The sequence below is a fragment of the Nerophis lumbriciformis genome, linkage group LG01, assembly GCF_033978685.3.
Source record: "Nerophis lumbriciformis linkage group LG01, RoL_Nlum_v2.1, whole genome shotgun sequence".
NCBI classification, from domain to species: Eukaryota; Metazoa; Chordata; class Actinopteri; order Syngnathiformes; family Syngnathidae; genus Nerophis; species Nerophis lumbriciformis.
In genome coordinates this window covers 45,868,963-45,889,649 of record NC_084548.2, presented here as the reverse complement: position 1 = coordinate 45,889,649, position 20,687 = coordinate 45,868,963, and the positions used below count along the sequence as shown (strand labels likewise).

Sequence of the window (20,687 nt, the reverse complement as noted above, 5' to 3'; positions counted from 1 at the left end):
ATTATAATGAAATATATTTTAAATAAACAGATATACATTTTTACTAATTACATTTTGTTTTAAAACAAAGCAATCTCTAAAATCAAGACTTTTTATTTTTTTGCAAACAAGATTTCTTCTTACCAGGCACTTTCTATATTAGACTAATTTGCAATATTAAGTAACAAAATGTGAGATAAGTTTCTTTTATTTATTCGGACAGTGACTTTCCAAATACAGTATTTACTGCTAGTAACTTTGGGTCAGATGCGATGATGGTACATCCAACAGCAGACTCAGAGTCCTCTGCTGACATAAGGTTTCAGGAATGAACCCTGCTTGGACATCTAATGCCATGTCTGACAGGTTACTTCAGGTTCAGCAGAAAGGAAACATGAAGTCAGGGTTTGTTCAAGAAAACATTCAAGCATGTTAGGTGTATTGACTATACGTTACCATGGTAACTGACTTGCTCCGCTTTCTGGGATACCCACCCCAACCCCAAGGTGTAATCAAACCAAGCTTTGTGTTTGGCTTTAATGAGTATCTACTGCATAGTTGTGACAGCTAAACTATAAACTGTTAAACATTTTCTGCTTCCTGGCTCTCACCCCAAACTACTTTTCTTTTTCAGTATTTGCAATTATTTCGAATCATCACACGAGTGGACAAGTGAAGGTAGAGTAGAAATTACAACAAAAATCCCCCCAGAGGATGCATTTCTTTTGGACATAAAGGCACTGAGTGAAATTGTTTAAGTGGTGCACAATATTTGTTTTGTCTTTGTTTGCTGAAGCAGATGGATCAGAGACCTCTTCGAGTGGTTGTCTTGAAGCCCCCAGCCATTAAGCGGCCTGAAATGGATGCCAAGGCAAGAAGGCTGTTAGAAGAACTGCACTAAATCTTAAAGTATGAGGACTGTCATTGTTGATTAGGAACTTCTTGTGAATTAAGACATTTTAGTGCAACACGATTAAAGTATTTGCTCTGTTGTTAACCTCCACCCAATGTATGCATGACTAATGAGAATCATCTTAATTGGTCAAGTATGTAACATGCAAGGGATTTGACTTTGAACTCTGTTCAATGCAATCAATCAAAGATTATTAAGAAGTCCAAGGGGGTAATGAAAGATTTATTTTTTTACAACATCTGACCTAGAAGGAAAAAATGGTTGCCCTTTAGTGGCCATCTGTATCGATAATGTTCACCTGTGCAAATGTCAAAAAGCCACAGATCAAGACCATTTGATGCAAACATTAAATAAATAATAAATAAAATCAACACAAAAAATGAAATACTGAAAAGCTAAATGTGTTTAAAAAATTAAGAACAATGAGTATTCAAAAAAACGTCAATCGACTCGAACAGCAACTTAAATGAGAAATAAAGTCCTGTGTAAATAATAATAATAGATTAGATTTACACAGCGCTTTATTAGACACTCAAAGCGCTTCACAGAGAAGTGAGAACCCAAGTAAACCATTTTTGTCTACCATGGCAGTGAAGTTGGTGGACGAAAATTTGAACCAACGATGTTGGTGGGTCTGGCCTCTGATCTGGTAGAAAAGGAAGTTACAACCACATTAAATGACAAAAAATAAACATGTTTCATAGTGCCACTATTAAAGGACAACCACACTTTTTATTGTGTCTATACCTCATAATCCCTACCTGAGGCAAAAACATGTGTTTCTCTTTGTATTCATTTGTAATATTCGGCTTGTACTACACATCCAACATTATTTTGCCCATAACTCAAAAAAAAAAAAAAAAAAAAAAAAAAAAAATCCAAAACCCGCCAACACTCCATTGAGCTGCATATTACCCAGGCATTAGTGACACCGTTATTAGAAGAACTAACACCGAGGAACTACGTTACCAGCACCTTCATCACAGAAAACTAGCTACTGCGGCTATTTACATACTGAGCAGGTGAGCTGTTGCATTATCACCTTTTGAGTTGTTCAAAGTTTGTATTAGATTATAAATCATGCCTCTCAGCTGTGTAGTACAAGGTTGTGGTCATGAGCCAAGAAGGTGGTGGACTTTGAAATTCAATTCAGCACCGCAGATATCAATAGTAAGACGTGAAAAAACGCTGGTTTGCGGCCATCTTTTTCTTCTTCTAAATTTTACCTCTAAGGATTATGCTGAAATCTTCATCTAAACGGGAAACAAATCATGAGAGCAGACATTGTACGGTAAGTGATTGTTTTATTATATACGTAGTTTGTATTGCTTGTTGCTTTACTATTGTTAGATCTGCTGATCACACAGCGTCTAAAACTTTTAGCTCATCCTTCGTATATTCAGTCTCAAAAAGATTTAGTTCTGGATTATCATGTCCCAAAGTAGTCGTTAGTTCTCATGAAGTCTGCTATGATTGGTAGTTGAAGGAAATAATGAACGCCGTTATGCGCTCTGTAAAATAATGAGCCGCCGTAATGCTAAAATGTCCAAAATACAGTAAATATTAAATGTTATTATGAATGTGCCTGTTATTACGTTCAATCACATATTTACTTGCAGCATGTATTTAAAACATTGATGGAAGTGTTTACTGGGCTTTATAGGCTAAATACATTGAATACCCATTATCTGCATTGTTAGCAGTCTACAACAAATTAAAATGCACAACAAAGAAAAAAGCATTTGTGTACTTGTCTCACATGGTGATTAAAAATGAGGGGCAACATTTTTAAAAAGTGCACTTCCCCTTTAAGATACTGTCTGACTTACCGATGATAATTGTTACCCCACACAAAAGGAGCTGCTTCTTCATCAACCTCTGCATAACAAAGAGGGAAATCAATACATTATATGTACACATTAAATCTCTTTCATACTAATTGTGATATGTATTCTTCAATTTATACTTAAGAAATAGATGGGGTGTTTTACAATTTCCTGCAATTGGGTGCATTTCTACACTATGTCAACCTCTTTTGGTTGTCTTTGACACTTAGAAGTCCCATGTAATGTACCAAATAATTTGTTTATTCTTGGTAGATAATTTATTAATGATTGTATTACATCCGGAGATGCTTTCCTCTTCATTCACCTTAGGTGGCCAGGAGGACTTGATATCAGACGGTATCCAGCGGTCATTGGGTGTTTCGACCCTGAACCGCAACACCCTACCGCTGGTGGGCCGGCAGTGGTGGCCAAGTCACTGCCTATCTCCTCCGCCTGGCTTCCAGCTCATCTAGACTCTCCTGCTCCATAACCAGCAAGAGGCTCTCTCTGCTGCCTCCCCCATCCTGCGAGCTGCTGTCTTTCTCTCCTTCCCTGTTATTCCCAAGGCTGTGAGCATTCTCCATACCGACTGGGCAGGGAATCCTCTGCAGCCGACCTCGACCGGGAACAGCCATGCCTGCCATCCTTTTCCCCTGCAGTCATTCAAAAGGTTCTGATATTTGGCACTTTTCCTTTCAAAGGCTTGGTCACACCCTTCTTCCCATGGGACTGTGAGTTCTATGAGAATTATCTTCTTTGCCTCTTCAGACCACAGCACCACATCCGGCCTCAAGGTTGTCTGGACAACCTGGGGGAATTGCAGCCTTCCTCCCAGGTATACCTTCATGTCCCAAGAACAGGCCATTTGCAATAGGCTCTTCCTTGATGTTGCTGTGGTTGGTGGCTTTTCTCCCTCCCTCACAAACTGGATTGATCTTGTTCTCCCTTGTTGTTGCCATTTCTTGCATCTCTGCTGCTCCAGGGTGTTAGCCAGTGTCATGAGCACCTTGTCATGACGCCTTCTGTATCTCCCTTGAGTGAGTGCTTTTTTAAACTCTGACAGAATGTGCGCCATACCCTTCTGCCCGCAAAGCTTGCATAGTGGATCCTCTCTCATGCCCCACCTGTGCAAGTTTGTTGGAGTCGGGAGTGTGTCATACAATGATCTCAGCAAGAAAGAGATGCGGAATGGTTACAGCTTCCATAGATCTGCCCACGTGATCCTTCTCTTAGGGAGGTCCCATTTGGTCCTGGCTCCCTGGGACGCTACTTCCACTGCTCTTGATTTTCGACCTTCCTCTTCCTTCATCTAACCACTGTGAGATCAACCATATACTGTAGGTTGTATTCAGTCACATGACATGAGTGGAAGTAAAATAAAGTGGGAGGCCATCAAACCAACATGGCTACTGTGCAACACTGCATGCAAACTGAGTACGCAAAGAGTCTATATTTTACCGCTAAAAGCCAATACCAGCAAAAAATCAAATTATGCAATGCAATCTCTCTTTATATGTTATTAAAGAAAGATTTGTCAAGTGATCGCAAAGATTCTCCGTCAGTCGCATTCCCAGACATGTCGAACAATACGTTGTCATTCTACATAACAAAACGGATGAATTTTTGGAAAAGCATGGAGACTTAGAACTTATTTGTGTGTGGCTGCGTCAAGGAAATTGGTATCAAATTATCTCGGATAAATTGTGCATTGTTAATTCTCAGGTAAGGTTGCATTTGATAATTTAACCTAACTCCATGCAAACAAACTGTGTTTAACACTTGATAACCTTGATTCACTGTTGTTCATTTTCACCTTATGTTAACCACTGAAAGATCATCGGACACCAATTAAGACCTGGCTGGTTGTGAAAGAATAAAGAAGTGATCACAGCTCAATAAATATGCGTGATTTTTGCCCTGTCTTTATAGAAATATAACTATAGATCTCAACGTTGTGTATGTGTTGAAAGCTTCATTTACAAACCCCGTTTCCATATGAGTTGGGAAATTGTTTTAGATGTAAATATAAACAGAATACAATGATTTGCAAATCATTTTCAACCCATATTCAGTTGAATATGCTACAAAGACAACATATTTGATGTTCAAACTGATAAACATTTTTTTTGTGTGCAAATAATCATTAACTTTAGAATTTGATGCCAGCAACACGTGACAAAGAAGTTGGGAAAGGTGGCAATAAATACTGATAAAATTGAGGAATGCTCATCAAACACTTATTTGGAACATCCCACCGGTGACCAGGCAAATTGGGATCAGGTGAGTGCCATGATTGGGTATAAAAGTAGATTCCATGAAATGCTCAGTCATTCACGAACAAGGATGGGGCGAGGGTCACCACTTTGTCAACAAATGCGTGAGCAAATTGTTGAACAGTTTAAGAAAAACCTCTCTCAACCAGCTATTGCAAGGAATTTAGGGATTTCACCATCTACTAATATCATCAAAGGGTTCAGCGAATCTGGAGAAATCACTGCACGTAAGCAGCTAAGCCCGTGACCTTCGATCCCTCAGGCTGTACTGCATCAACAAGCGACAGTGTGTAAAGGATATCACCACATGGACTCAGGAACACTTCAGAAACCCACTGTCAGTAACTACAGTTGGTCGCTACATCTGTAAGTGCACGTTAAAACTCTCCTGTGCAAGGCGAAAACCGTTTATCAACAACACTCAGAAACGCTGTCAGCTTCGCTGGGCCTGAGTTTAGCTAAGATGGACTGATAAAGTGGAAAAGTGTTCTGTGGTCTGACGAGTCCACATTTCAAATTGTTTTTGGAAACTGTGGACGTTGTGTCCTCTGGACCAAAGAGGAAAAGAACCATCCGGATTGTTATAGGCGTAAAGTTGAAAAGCCAGCATCTGTGATGGTATGGGGGTGTATTAGTGCCCAAGACATGGCTAACTTACACATCTGTGAAGGCACCATTAATGCTGTCAGGTACATACAGGTTTTGGAGCAACATATGTTGCCATCCAAGCAACGTTATAATGGACGCCCCTACTTTTTTCAGCAAGACAATGCCAACTACGTGTTACATCAACGTGGCTTCATAGTAAAAGAGTGCGGGTACTAGACTGGCCTGCCTGTAGTCCAGACCTGTCTCCCATTGAAAATGTGTGGCGCATTATGAAGCCTAAAATACCACAACGGTGACTCCGGACTGTTGAACATCTTAAGCTGTACATCAAGCAAGAATGGGAAAGAATTTCACCTGAGAAGCTTAAAAAATGTGTCTCCTCAGTTCCCAAACGTTTACAGAGTGTTGTTAAAAGGAAAGGCCATGTAACACAGTGGTGAACATGCCCTTTCCCAACTACTTTGGCACGTGTTGCAGCCATGAAATTCTAAGTTAATTATTTGCAAAACAAAAATAAAGTTTATGAGTTTGAACATAAAATATATTTTCTTTGTAGTGCATTCAATTGAATATGGGTTGAAAAGGATTTGCAAATCATTGTATTCCGTTTATATTTACATCCAACACAATTTCCCAACTCATATGGAAACGGGGTTTGTATTACAAGCTCTATCATCAGCCAAATTTATATCATATTGGACAAAACCCAAAACCAGTGAAGTTGGCACGTTGTGTAATTCGTAAATAAAAACAGAATACAATGATTTGCAAATCTTTTTCAACTTATTTTCAATTGAATATACTGCAAATATATTTAATGTTCGAACTGAGAAACTTAATTTGTTTTTGCAAATAGTCATTGACTTAAATTCTAAGTTAATGAATATTTGCAAAAACAAATTAAGGGGCATGTTTGCCACTGTGTTACATGGCCTTTCCTTTTAACAACACTCAGTAAACGTTTAGGAGACCAAGCTTTTCAGGTGGAGTTATTTCCCATTCTTTCTTGATGTGGAATTATTTCCCATTCTTTCTTGATGTACAGCTTACGTGGTTCAACAGTCCGGGGTCCCCGTTGTGGTATTTTAGGCTTTATATTGCGCCACACATTTTCAATGGGAGACAGGTCTGGACTACAGGCAGGCCAGTCTAGTACCCGCACTCTTTTACTATGAAGCCATGCTGTTGTAACACGTGGCTTGGCATTGTCTTGCTGAAATAAGTAGAGGCGTCCATGATAACGTTGCTTGAATGGCAACATATGTTGTTCCAAAACCTGTATGTACCTTTCGGCATTAATGGTGCCTTCACAGATGTGTAAGTTACCCATGCCTTGGGAACTAATACACCCCCCTACCATCTCAGATGCTGGCTTTTGAACTTTGCGCCTATAACAATCTGGATGGTTCTTTTCCTCTTTGGTCCGGAGGACACAACATCCACAGTTTCCAAAAACAATTTGAAATGTGGACTCGTCAGACCACAGAACACTTTGCATCAGTCCATCTTAGATGAGCCGGGCCCAGCGAAGCCGGCGGCATTTCTGGGCGTTGGTGATAAATGGCTTTCGCTTTGCATAGTAGAGTTTTCACTTGCACTTACAGATGTAGCGACCAACTGTAGTTACTGACAGTGGTTTTATGAATTGTTCCTGAGCCCATGTGGTGACATCCTTTACACACTGATGTAGGTTATGGATGCAGTATCACCTGAGGAATCGAAGGTCACGGGCATTCATTGCTGGTTTTCAGCCTTGCTGCTAACGTGCAGTGATTTCTCCAGATTCTCTGAAACTTATGATGATATAAGACCGTAGATGGTGAAATCCCTAAATTCCTAGCAATAGCTGGTTGAGAAATGTTGTTCTTAAACAATTTGCTCATGCATTTGTTTACAAAGTGGTGACCCTCACCCCATCCTTGTTTGTGAATGACTGAGCATTTAATGGAAGCTGCTTTTATACCCTATCATGGCACCCACCTGTTCCCAATTAGCCTGTTCACCTGTAAAAATCTTTACATAAGTGTTTGATGAGCATTCCTCAACTTTGTCAGTCTTTTTTGCCACTTGTACCAGCTTTTTTAAAACATATTGCAGGCATTAAATTCCAAATCAACTAATATTTGCAAAAAATAAAGTTTTTCAGTTCGAACGTTAGATATCTTGTCTTTGCAGTGTGTTCAATTGAATATAGGTTGAAAAGGATTTGCAAATCATTGTATTCTGTATTTATTTACCATTTACACAACATGCCAACTTCACTGTTTTTTGTATATTTGGTGTTACCCCAACTGATGGTATAAAAAGCAATTACTACCGTATTTTCCGCACTATTAGCCGCACCTAAAAACCACAAATTTACTCAAAAGCTGACAGTGCGGCTTTTAACCCGGTGCGCTTTATATATGGATTAATATTACGATTCATTTTCATAAAGTTTCGATCTCGCAACTACGGTAAACAGCCGCCATCTTTTTTCCCGGTAGAACAGGAAGCGCTTCTTCTTCTACGCAAGCAACCGCCAAGGTAAGCACCCGCCCCCATAGAACAGGAAGCGCTTCTTCTTCTACTGTAAGCAACCACCCGCCCGCGTAGAAGAAGAAAAAGCGTGCGGATATTACCGTACCGGTACGTTTCATTTCCTTTGTGTGTTTACATCTGTAAAGACCACAAAATGGCTCCTACTAAGCGTCAGGGATCCGGTTCATGAAAAGACGCAATCTCTCCATCCGCACACGGATTACTATTTCACAGCAACTGATATTCCTGTGAACCGCACTGTGGATACAACGGGAGCACGTACGGTGAATATTCGCACCACAGGGAATGAGAAGTCATCCTTCACTGTGGTTCTAGCTTGCCATGCTAATGGCCAGAAACTTCCACCCATGGTGATATTCAAAAGGAAGACCTTGCCAAAAGAGACCTTTCCAGCCAGCGTCATCATAAAAGCTAACTCGAAGGGATGGATGAAGAAAAGATGAGCGAGTGGTTAAGGTAAGTTTAAGTTTACGCGAAGAGGCCGTGTGGCTTTTTTCACGCAGCTCTGTCCATGTTGATATACGATTCCATGCGCGCCCACATCACGCTGGTTTTAATATATTATTAAAGTTTGACTGACCTATTTGACTGTTTTTTTGACATTCCTTTAGCGCAGTTAGATGCGGCTTACAACACTGGGGCGGCTTATAGGTGGACAAAGTTTTGAAATATGCTGTTCATTGAAGGCGCGGCTTTTAACCCAGGGCGCCTTATGGTGCGGAAAATACGGTAATTCACAAATTAACACTTAAGTATTTGTAATGAGCCCAAAGCGCAAACACAGGAAATAGTGTATTTGTGAGAATGTTGTAGCAGAACTAAAATGTGGATGTAAAAGTTATTAATCTCACCATTCTCCCAGTCTTCAGTCATGTCTGCACTGAATTGTGACCTGATTGGAACCTCCCATTTTCTGGGTTTTTCAACTCCACCTGCCAAACAAAGCAGCTGTCAAGTCAAAAGCAACGCATTAAGATGGGCTGAGGAGTCTTCTCACCACTGTCTGTGCCCATGGAAATTTTGTACGGACATGTGTCAGTGTGGCTGGCCAGCTCCTCCTTAGGCACAAGGTGGCAAGCATTAAATGGACAGGTTCTAAGTTCCTTTGCCAGTTGTGGATGGTTCTGTACCAATAAAGCAATTGTCAAAAATACATTCGACTGGGCATGGACAACAAAGAACAATTCAGAAAATGGAGGAGTTGGGGTGTTTTTGAAAGGGTTTCAAACATGATAACTAGCACAACTTGACTCGCAGGGCTGCCAAATAAACCTGCAAGATATGTACATACAGTCGTGGTCAAAAGTTTACATACACTTGAACAACGTCATGGCTGTCTTGAGTTTCCAATCATTTCTACAGCTCTTATTTTTTTGTCATAGAGTGATTGGAGCACATCCTTGTTGGTCACAAAAATCATTCATCAAGTTTGGCTCTTTTATGAATTTATTATGGGTCTACTGCAATGTTCCCTCTAAGGTGCGCGCCTGTGCAATTGCGCACTGCTCAAGCGTCCTCTGCGCACGGCAAATCTATGCCACGTACAAAATCAAATAAAAAAATAAGCGCATAACAATTTTCGACACACGAACACGACAGAGAAAACAGTTTTCGTCATCATTGTTCAAATATTGTAACGTCTGTCGAGACGCTTTGAGGACATGAATTCCATCGATCACTTTACTGAGCAAAACTCTTTATTGTCGGCCATAAACACATCACCAAAACATTAGTAAAAAAAAATTATATCGAGCAAAACTAGTTATTTTCTGCAGTACAAACCAGACCAAAACAAACTGTTATATCAACAGCAGCCGCTCGCTCTTTCTCACTTGCGCCAACACATGCACATATGGCACTTAGCCAGTGATGCGTTTACAACCACACAAAAAGTCGGACAACTCCAACACCACACAAAGTAATTCCAGGTCGTTACACTATTATTTACCAATCAAATGTGTGCTTATTCTAGTGTCATTTATTAGGAATCTTAATTTATAAATATTAATCATGAAATGCTGTTAGTATATTAAAGGCCTACTAAAAATGAAATTTGCTTATTTAAACGGGGATAGCAGGTCCATTCTGTGTCATACTTGATCATTTCGCGATATTGCCATATTTTTGCTGAAAGGATTTAGTAGAGAACATCGACGATAAAGTTCGCAACTTTTGGTCGCTGATAAAAAAGCCTTGCCTGTACCGGAAGTAGCGTGACGTCACAGGTTGTGGAGCGCCTCACATCTGCACATTGTTTACAATCATGGCCAACAGCAGCGAGAGCGATTCGGACCGAGAAAGCAACGATTACCCCATTAATTTGAGTGAGGATGAAAGATTTGTGGATGAGGAAAGTGAGAGTGAAGGATTAGAGGGCAGTGGAAGCAATTCAGATAGGGAAGATGCTGTGAGAGGCGGGTGGGACCTGATGATTCAGCTGGGAATGACTAAAACAGTAAATAAACACAAGACATACATATCCTCTATTAGCCACAACACAACCAGGCTTATATTTAATATGCCACAAATTAATCCGCATAACAAACACCTCCCCATTCCCATCCATATAACCCGCCAATACAAATCAAACACCCGCACAACACACTCAATCCCACAGCCCAAAGTACCGTTCACACAGCACAAACATTTCCCCAAAGTTACGTACGTGACATGCACATAGCGGCACGCACGTACGGGCAAGCGATCAAATATTTGGAAGCCAAATCTGCGTACTCACGGTAGCGCGTCTGCTATCCAACTCAAAGTCCTCCTGGTAAGAGTCCAGCCGGCCGCTAATACACCGCTTCCCACCTACAGCTTTCTTCTTTGCTGTCTTCATTGTTCATTAAACAAATTGCAAAAGATTCACCAACACAGATGTCCAGAATACTGTGGAGTTTTGCGATGAAAACAGACGACTTAATATTGGGACACCATTGTGGCCAGCTATGTCTGCACAATCCGTGACGTCACGCGCAAACGTCATCATACCGAGACGTTTTCAGCAGAATATTTCGCGGGAAAATTTAAATTGCACTTTACTAATCTAACCCGGCCGGATTGGCATGTGTTGCAACGTTAAAATTTCATCATTGATGTATAAACTATCAGACTGCGTGGTCGGTAGTAGTGGGTTTCAGTAGGCCTTTAAATAAATACTATTAAAAATATATTTTTTACAAACAGGAAGTTGAAGGAATGTACACATGATCCCCTGCTTACATCTCATTGTGCAACATGTGAATGTTTTAATGGGAACTAAATGCAATGTCTGAAAGGGGTACAAATTACTTCCAAAGCAGGACCTCCACCCAGACAAACAATACAAGTACACAGTTCATGAAAAACAATGTTTTTTGCTATTGTCATTGTAAGTGGGCCTAAACACTTATATTACAAAATAACCTCATGGAAATGACTGCTGTCACTTGATTATAATAAGAGAATGTTGTCGGTCTATCTGTGTTGGCCCTGCGATGAGGTGGGAACTTGTCCAGGGTGTACCCCGCCTTCCGCCCGAATGCAGCTGAGATAGGCTCCAGCACCCCCCGCGACCCCGAAAGGGACAAGCGGTAGAAAATGGATGGATGGATGGATATTTAACTTGTTATTTAGTCAGGTTTGGGACAGGTGTGCTGCTGGTGAAGCCACAATGTGCACGTCTGATGTTGCTCACATGGGCTCCACTGAATGCTCAGGGAGTTATTGCGTTTGCTCACACACATGAAAAATTAGAGGGAACATTGGTCTACTGAAAATGCGATCAAATCTGCTGGGTCAAAAGTATACATACAGCAATGTTAATATTTGGTTACATGTCCCTTGGCAAGTTTCACTGCAATAAGGTGCTTTTGTTAGCCATCCACAAGCTTCTGGTTGAATGTTTGACCACTCCTCCTGACAAAATTGGTGCAATTCAGCTAAATTTGTAGGTTTTCTGACATGGACTTGTTTCTTCAGCATTGTCCACACGTTTAAGTCAGGACTTTGGGAAGGCCATTCTAAAACTTAATTCTAGCCTGACTTAGCCATTCCTTTACCACTTTTGACGTGACGGGCAGATGATTTTAGCGTGTCCTGAAGAATTTTTAGGTAATCCTCCTTTTTCATTGTCCCATGCTTGACGGTAGGAATGGTGTTCCTGGGATTAAAGGCCTCACCTTTTCTCCTCCAAACATATTGCTGGGTATTGTGACCAAACAGCTCAATTTTTGTTTCATCTGACCACAGAACTTTCCTCCAGAAGGTCCTATCTTTGTCCATGTGATGTCTTCAGGACAACCTAAAATCACCAGCCCAGAGGTTGGGTCTTGGGCGCAGTTGGGTGTTCCAACAGGACAATGACCCCAAACTAGGGGTGTAACGGTACACAAAAATTTCGGTTCGGTACGTACTTCGGTTTAGAGGTCACGGTTCGGTTAATTTTCGGTACAGTAAGAAAACAACAAAATATAAATTTTTTGGTTATTTATTTACCAAATTTGTAAACAATGGCATAACATACATATACACACAGGGTCCATTGCCAGGGTTAATGTGGTCAACATATATAAAATAAAAACTAAATAAGATAAGGCTCAGAATGGTTTCTTAACAAAACCTTTCTACATATAAAGTGCTTTTTTGGATTGATTGAAACGTTTATAAGTAGATTGCACAGTACAGTACATATTCCGTACAATTGACCACTAAATGGTAACACCCGAATAAGTTTTTCAATTTGTTTAAGTCGGGGTCCACGTTAATCAACATTAAACTGCCTCAAGTTGTTGCTCAGATTAAATAAAATGACAAAACTTTTCTTCTACATATACAAACCCCGTTTCCATGAGTTGGGAAAATTGTGTTAGATGTAAATATAAACGGAATACAATGATTTGCAAATCATTTTCAACCCATATTCAGTTGAATGCACTACAAAGACAACATATTTGATGTTCAAACTGGTAAACTTTTTTTTGTTGCAAATAATCATTAACTTTAGAATTTGATGCCAGCAACACGTGACAAAGAAGTTGGGAAAGGTGGCAATAAATACTGATAAAGTTGAGGAATGCTCATCAAACACCTATTTGGAACATCCCACAGGTGTGCAGGCTAATTGGGAACAGGTGGGTGCCATGATTGGGTATAAAAACCGCATCCCAAAAAATACTCAGTCTTTCACAAGAAAGGATGGGACGAGGTACACCCCTTTGTCCACAACTGCGTGAGCAAATAGTCAAACAGTTTAAGAACAACGTTTCTCAAAGTGCAATTGCAAGAAATGTAGGGATTTCAACATCTACGGTCCATAATATCATAAAAGGTTCAGAGAATCTGGAGAAATCACTCCACGTAAGCGGCATGGCCGGAAACCAACATTGAATGACCGTGACCTTTGATCCCTCAGACGGCACTGTATCAAAAACCGACATCAATCTCTGAAGGATATCACCACATGGGCTCAGGAACACTTCAGGAAACCACTGTCACTAAATACAGTTCGTCGCTACATCTGTAAGTGCAAGTTAAAGCTCTACTATGCAAAGCGAAAGCCATTTATCAACAACATCCAGAAACGCCGCCGGCTTCTCTGGGCCCGAGATCACCTAAGATGGACTGATGCATAGTGGAAAAGTGTTCTGTGGTCTGACGAGTCCACATAAGGCAAATTGTTTTCGGAAATATTCGACATCGTGTCGTCCGGACCAAAGGGAAAGCGAACCATCCAGACTGTTATCGACGCAAAGTTCAAAAGCCAGCATCTGTGATGGTATGGGGGTGCATTAGTGCCCAAGGCATGGGTAACTTACACATCTGTGAAGGCACCATTAATACTGAAAGGTACATACAGGTTTTGGAACAGCATATGCTGCTATCTAAGCTGCGTCTTTTTCATGGACACCCCTGCTTATTTCAGCAAGACAATGCCAAGCCACATTCAGCACGTGTTACAACAGCGTGGCTTCGTAAAAAAAAAAAGAGTGCGGGTACTTTCCTGGTCCGCCTGCAGTCCAGACCTGTCTCCTATCGAAAATGTGTGGCGCATTATGAAGCGTAAAATACGACAGCGGAGACCCCGGACTGTTGAACGACTGAAGCTCTACATAAAACAAGAATGGGAAAGAATTCCACTTTCAAAGCTTCAACAATTAGTTTCCTCAGTTCCCAATCGTTTATTGAGTGTTGTTAAAAGAAAAGGTGATGTAACACAGTGGTAAACATGCCCTTTCCCAACTACTTTGGCACGTGTTACAGCCATGAAATTCTAAGTTAATTATTTGCAAAAAAAAAATTAAAGTTTATGAGTTTGAACATCAAATATCTTGTCTTTGTAGTGCATTCAATTGAATATGGGTTGAAAAGGATTTGCAAATCATTGTATTCCGTTTATATTTACATCTAACACAATTTCCCAACTCATATGGAAACGGGGTTTGTAAAAAGTGCAACATTAAACAGTTTCAAGTCAACTCAGCCTCAGATTAACTTTTCTTTTCCCCCCCAGCCTGGCTAACTTGGCAGTAAGAGGATATATGGGCTCATTGTTCTTCCACCATAGAAGTGGGTCAAAATCTAGTTCTCAATGCAATATGGTCTTAAATCTGCTGCTATAAAAACATTTGTTAATGCTTTAGCCCTGCCTGACTCGCCGAGGAGAGGCTGCTTGAATGCGGTGGTGACGCTTCAAATGGGTTAGCATGTTTGACGTGTTGGCAGAAGCATACCTGCTGCTGCTGAACAATGTCGGCAAACCTTCGTCCTCCATTGTTGTATCGCACCGAAGTGTTCCCAAACGGGAGATCTTAACGAGGCAGGAGGGTCTTCCAGCTCTGGCTTTTACATGTTGTCGTAGCCCAGTCGTTGCTAGCATGCCGTGTGTTGTGCCTCGGTGTGCATTGTTTACACAACGTGCGGTACGCTACTTAATATGTCCGTGTGGAAACTCGTTCGGTACACCTCCAAACCGAACCGAAACCCCCGTACCGAAACGGTTCAATACAAATACACGTACCGTTACACCCCTACCCCAAACACATGTCAAAAGTGCTAAAAAATGGTTAAATCAGGCTAGAATTAAGGTTTTAGAATGGGCTTCCCAAAGTCCTGACTTAAACATGTGGACAATGCTGAAGAAACTAGTCCATGTCAGAAAACCAACACATTTAGCTGAGTTGCACCAATTTTGTCAAGAGGAGTAGTCAAAAATGAAACCAGAAGCTTGCCAGAAGTGTATGGATGGCTACCAAAAGCACCTTAGTGCAGTGAAACTTGCCAAGGGACACATAACCAAATATTAACATTGTTGTATGTATACTCTTGACCCAGCAGATTTGGTCACATTTTCATTAGAGCCATAATAAATTCATGAAAGAACCAAACTTAATGTTTTTGTGACAAACAGGTATGTGTTTCAATCACCCTATCACAAAAAAATAAGAGTTTTAGAAATTATTGGAAACTCATGACAGCCATGATATTACCGTATTTTTCGGAGTATTAGTCGCACCGGCCAAAAATGCATAATAAAGAAGGAAAAAAACATATAAGTCGCACTGGAGTATAAGTTGCATTTTTTGGGGAAATTTATTTGATAAAATCCAACACCAAGAATAGACATTTGAAAGGCAATTTAAAATAAATAAAGAATAGTGAACAACAGGCTGAATAAGTGTATGTTACATGACGCATAAATAACCAACTGAGAACGTGCCTGGTATGTTGACGTAACATATTATGGTAAGAGTCATTCAAATAACTATAACATATATAACATGCTATACGTTTACCAAACAATCTGTCACTCCTAATCGCTAAATCTGATGAAATCTTGTACATCTAGTTTCTTATGTGAATGAGCTAAATAATATTATTTGATATTTTACGGTAATGTGTTAATAATTTCACACATAAGTCGCTCCTGAGTATAAGTCGCAAACTATGAAAAAAACTGCGACTTATAGTCCGAAAAATACGGTATGTTCTTTACAAGTGTATGTAAACTTTTGACCACAACTGTACATTCCCTGCCCACTCACCTTCTTGCATTTGATAATGTGATATGGTAGTCGACAAACACGAATCTGGTGGTTTTTATCAAACGGGCACTGGAAAAGTCTGTCTGGGTCAAAGTCTCCCTTTTCCTCTTTATGTGAGAAAAAAAAAATGCTTTGAATGATTCAAGGAACTTCATCATACCAGCACACATGAGATGGCATGACAATGATGTGGTGAAACAATTACCAGATTGTTCTGGACACATTCTCTCCACCGAGCGAGTCTGGCATGGTCCAGTGCTGCTCCCAAACCTGATGGTTGTCATTTTTCCAACTTTTTAGACTGTGCCTCTAAAACAGAAAAACTGTTAAAACCTTCTCATTTAAAAGCAGTGAATACATACCTGCCAACTTTTGAAATCAGAAAAACCTAGTAGCCAGGGTCCAGGGGCCGCAGGCCCCGGTAGGTCCAGGACCTGCGCGACACCCTTTTGCGCACACGTGGTGCCTTTTTGCGCGCGCGCGGTGCCTTTCTGTGTGCGCGCCGTCTCGGTCTGTGCGCTCTCTGTGTAGTCCTGGCATCTCTCCTCGCGCTGTCATGTTTCTTTTTGGCACTTTGGGGGCGGGTATGCTTAGACGGCCCCTCCTTTCTGATTGGCTCTGAGCATTTTTCATATGACCAATCATTCTCCAGCGTAGCAACGTTGTAGCCATCTTACCTCGGACAGCTAGCCTCAATCATTACATTGATGTCAATGGTACATGTACTAATTACATTACCATAACTTGCTCTAATTTTCGACCAATTTACAAATGGTTTGCCTTGTTACAAATCTTATTACACGTAGATATAACATAGGATGCTGTACCTATTGAAATGACCTATTTCGCTTTAAAAAAAAAAGACTTAATTGTGCAACATAGTTGTGTAGGGTCAGTGTTAGTCAGTTCTCTGATTGTTTTAAACTGTTTCAGAATACATTATTAAAAGGCTATTTTTAACATTTTAAAAACAAAATTCAAATATTATTTCATTAATTTTATGGCTGAATCAAAAGAAATTCCATAAATTAGAAATCAAATGTTCAAGAAGAAGTGAAAATATAAAATAATGTTATGGTTGGATGTTATTGCTGGTGGACCAGTTCTGGCTGAAAGATGTGATTATGGTATTTGTTGTCTTCTCGCAAAAGGGTGTCACGCGCGCGCACTAAGTGGAGAATCAGCGCCAAAAGGGTGTCGCGCGCGCGCACGAAGTGGAGAATCAGCGCGCGATAACAGTTTTTATGCGCTCGGATTTTTGGCACTAATGTGACGCCATATTTTCCCGTTTTGTTTCACTCCTCGTCGTCAGCTCGCCGTTGTTGCTTTTTTTATTATTTCCTGTTAGCATTTCCCAGAATGCCTTGCGGTTCAGGCTCGGCCGTGATAGGTTGAGAGGCCAAAGCCCTTCCTCTGTCTACACCCCCCAGAATTCCGTGTGGTTCCGGCTGGGCAGTTCTTCCTATTTTTTTTCTAACAGAACTCAGTGAAATTATCGAACGTTCTATTGACCCCATTTTCTATTGATATTGATCACATGTCTATCGCGATATATATTGTTATTGTTTTATCGCCCAGCCCTACCCAACGTGGTCTTTTACATCGCTAATTCCTCCGTGTCCGATCGAAAAATCTTGTCTGCACAAGGTGCAATTCGCGTAGTTTTCACCCTTTTTGGAACGGATAATTATTCCCGGATAGGCTTTTGAATATTCTTCACGGAATGACTGCAGTTTTCTTTTCGGTTTAAGACTCGTTTGCGATTTTTCTCCGGCTGATTCCATGATCGTTCGCTCGTTTGGAAACAATGGGCAACTGGTGCCTCGTGCTTGGCAGCGGTCCTATAAATAGCCTCGCGCATGGCATTCGGAATGGCTCGTAGGAAGTTACGGGAAGCAGTGTCGATTGTCATTGTTGTTAAGCGATTTCGTGAATAAAACTTAAAAAAAAAAAAAATTTAATTAATGAAAAACCGTATGTTTTATCACTGCAACCGTAACCCGGAATAGGTTGATGAAAACCGTACTAATTACGGGAAAACCGGAGTAGTTGGCAGGTATGTGAATATGTGTGTCCAGTTTGTCGTCACATAAGTTTAAATACAACCAAAACATTTTATGCAAGTCCTTCACACTCTCATCAAATATTGAGTATTACAAAAGGATTGTTATATTTACAGTTCTGTTAACTAAACTAATGTGAAGCCACAGAAAATATAAATAAACGTAAAAACAAAAATGTCATATTTTTGCAAGCTATAAAAATGTAATCTCAGGGCATTCAATCGATCGCAACTGTACTGTTACAATGACCTGGATGAATGAGAGCATTCATAGACTATATAAATGTATTTAGGCAGTGAGGATGTTTTGCCTATATACACTTCATTAGAACGCATTTAAAATGAAACATTCATGTAATTGAAGTGTAGAACTTTAACTTAAAATGTATTACAAAAATATGGCGGCATTAACCATTTAGGGCAGGTTGCCCAAAGTGTGGCCCGGGGACCATTTGTGGAGTTTTGCAGGCCCGCAGCATATTGTCAAAAAATTAAAAACTAACAAAATAGAGCAAAAAGACCTAATTAAATAAGAAAAATCTTAACTTTTGGTGCTAATAATACAACACTTTGTCACCTATAATACAAAGCTGACACAAAATGTTGACTTTAAATATATATATATATATATATATATATATATATATATAGTCTGTTTTGAGCAATTATTTTATAAAATAAAACAATATTAAAATGGCCCCCGTATCCTTTGCTTTTTCAGTATGCGTTCCTAGCTAACTGATTGGTGATTGAGACCAATACTGCCTTTGCCTGTGATCTCTGCAAAATAAGGCCCTGTTTACACTAAGCCGGATAGGGTTATCCAGGGTAAATCACACCTAACCTTATCCGTGTCCACGCACAACAATGCCACCGTTTAAGACCCCCACCTCCCTCTGTCCGCCGGCGCAACGCGACCTAGTACGCATGCGCGGGGAAATTTTATTTAAAAAAATGTGCGAGTCATATAGTCACCTCTGACGTGGAAGTGTATTCTTTCTATCTGCGACGGTATAGAAAATGGCCGCTCTTTTTGTGAATAAGAGAATTCTTTGTGTGGTCTGACGACGACGTAGAGTAACTCTTAAAAGTGACTCAAGACTATAAAACCTCCATGGCGGCGAAAAATGTTGATTGGGAGTCCTCGCCATCGAAATACGGGGACATACTGTCATGTTTTTTGGAGTGCTACCCATCGCCGGTGGAGGCCAGCTTGAACAGCAAAGGTTTTCCCCACCAAACCAAAAGGAGGACATAACTAAAGGTATGTTTTTTTGAAAAGGTTATTCTGTCTTAATTTAACCACACTTCCTGTGTGGCAGCGTCTTTCTGGCGTCACTTCCTCTCTGAACTCACTTTGTAAACGATCAATAAGTCCATACAAAGCTAAGTGCCGGAGATTCAAGAAATACACGGCTGACTTACCCGTATAAAAATTTGTCTGAGGACGGGGACCTTAAACACTGGTTTAGTGTGGCTGAAACGGGGCTTAGGCTAAATAATTATCCGTTTAAGGGGTTAATTGACTTAGTGTAGACATGGCCTATCTACTCAGTGGCCTGGTGGTTAGAGTGTCCGCCCTGAGATCGGTAGGTCGTGAGTTCAAACCCTGGCCGAGTCATACCAAAGACTATAAAAATGGGACCCATTACCTCCCTGCTTGGCACTCAGCATCAAGAGTTGGAATTGGGGGTTAAATCACCAAAAATGATTCCCGGGCGTGGCCACCGCTGCTGCTTACTGCTCCCCTCACCTCCCAGGGGATGATCAAGGGTGATGGGTCAAATGCAGAGAATAATTTCGCCACACCTAGTGTGTGTGTGTGACAATCATTGGTACTTTAACTTTAAATGTTGTCAAATCTTTCAAAGAAGTCCTGGCCTCCGACTGTTCAACGTGGGTAAAAATCTAACAATATTGTGATAAAAGGACTTCTATCCAAGTTTTCTGTCATGTAAAACAATGAGGTTCTAATTACAAAACTAATATTGTGATAAAAGGATTTCCATCCACGTTTTCTGCAATGTAAAACAATGGGGTTCTAATCACAAAACTAATTAGGAAACTATTTAGACAAATTTACTGCAATAGATGAGGTACGTCCAGGCTGAATACTGGTAAATATTAAAACAAGAGTAGCAAAAGTACAGTTGAAAAGAAGATAGTTTTCCAAGCCTCGCTACACAAACAATTGCGAAAAGGAGACAACATCGTGGCACACAGCCAACTTTGCAAGTCGCAGAACTACTTACCGTACTACGTGCCGTTTCTCAAAATTGAAGTAATTATGTTTAAAGTACGTACGTATATCTTTAACAGGTTGTTGTCAGGAAAATGCAGATTTACACCGCGATGTTAGTTGATTGCCTTGAGGTGAGGATGTCTGCGAAACCTCACAGATGAAAGCGCGATCTTGAGATTCCAGACCACGTGACCAAGACGCAATGCACCCTGGGAAGTAGT

At 40.5% G+C, this 20,687-nt stretch overlaps 2 protein-coding genes across 11 annotated transcripts in view; one reads left to right on the top strand and one right to left on the bottom strand.

Moving 5' to 3' along the window:
• ppp1r3f (protein phosphatase 1, regulatory subunit 3F) overlaps positions 1-4,618 on the top strand; it is a 15,070-nt gene extending 10,452 nt beyond the window's left edge. The window contains exons 2-4 of one of the 8 annotated variants that reach the window (XR_009817699.1): positions 614-657; positions 776-888; positions 3,049-3,173. Coding sequence is in view for 5 of the 8 variants with exons in the window: in XM_061984163.1 (XP_061840147.1) it covers positions 3,049-3,208 (160 nt within the window). In the remaining 3 variants the exon portion in view is untranslated. Of the gene's footprint in view, positions 1-613; positions 945-3,048 lie in introns of those variants that run through there. The other 7 variants (XR_009817701.1, XR_009817702.1, XM_061984181.1 and 4 more) reach the window with 7 other exon arrangements.
• gtsf1 (gametocyte specific factor 1) lies at positions 1,295-20,687 on the bottom strand. Of its 3 annotated transcripts, none has more exons than XM_061984222.1 (7): positions 20,529-20,687; positions 16,368-16,471; positions 16,163-16,269; positions 9,139-9,265; positions 8,993-9,073; positions 2,722-2,770; positions 1,295-1,538 (listed from the first exon to the last, which is right to left on the bottom strand). In XM_061984222.1, exons 2-7 carry the CDS (start codon positions 16,444-16,446, stop codon positions 1,472-1,474), a joined length of 510 nt encoding a protein of 169 aa, XP_061840206.1. In that variant the 5' UTR covers positions 16,447-16,471; positions 20,529-20,687; the 3' UTR covers positions 1,295-1,471. The 3 variants fall into 3 exon arrangements, with proteins under 3 accessions (XP_061840206.1, XP_061840223.1, XP_061840214.1); XM_061984239.1 differs by having other exon boundaries at positions 9,142-9,265; XM_061984230.1 differs by having other exon boundaries at positions 20,477-20,685.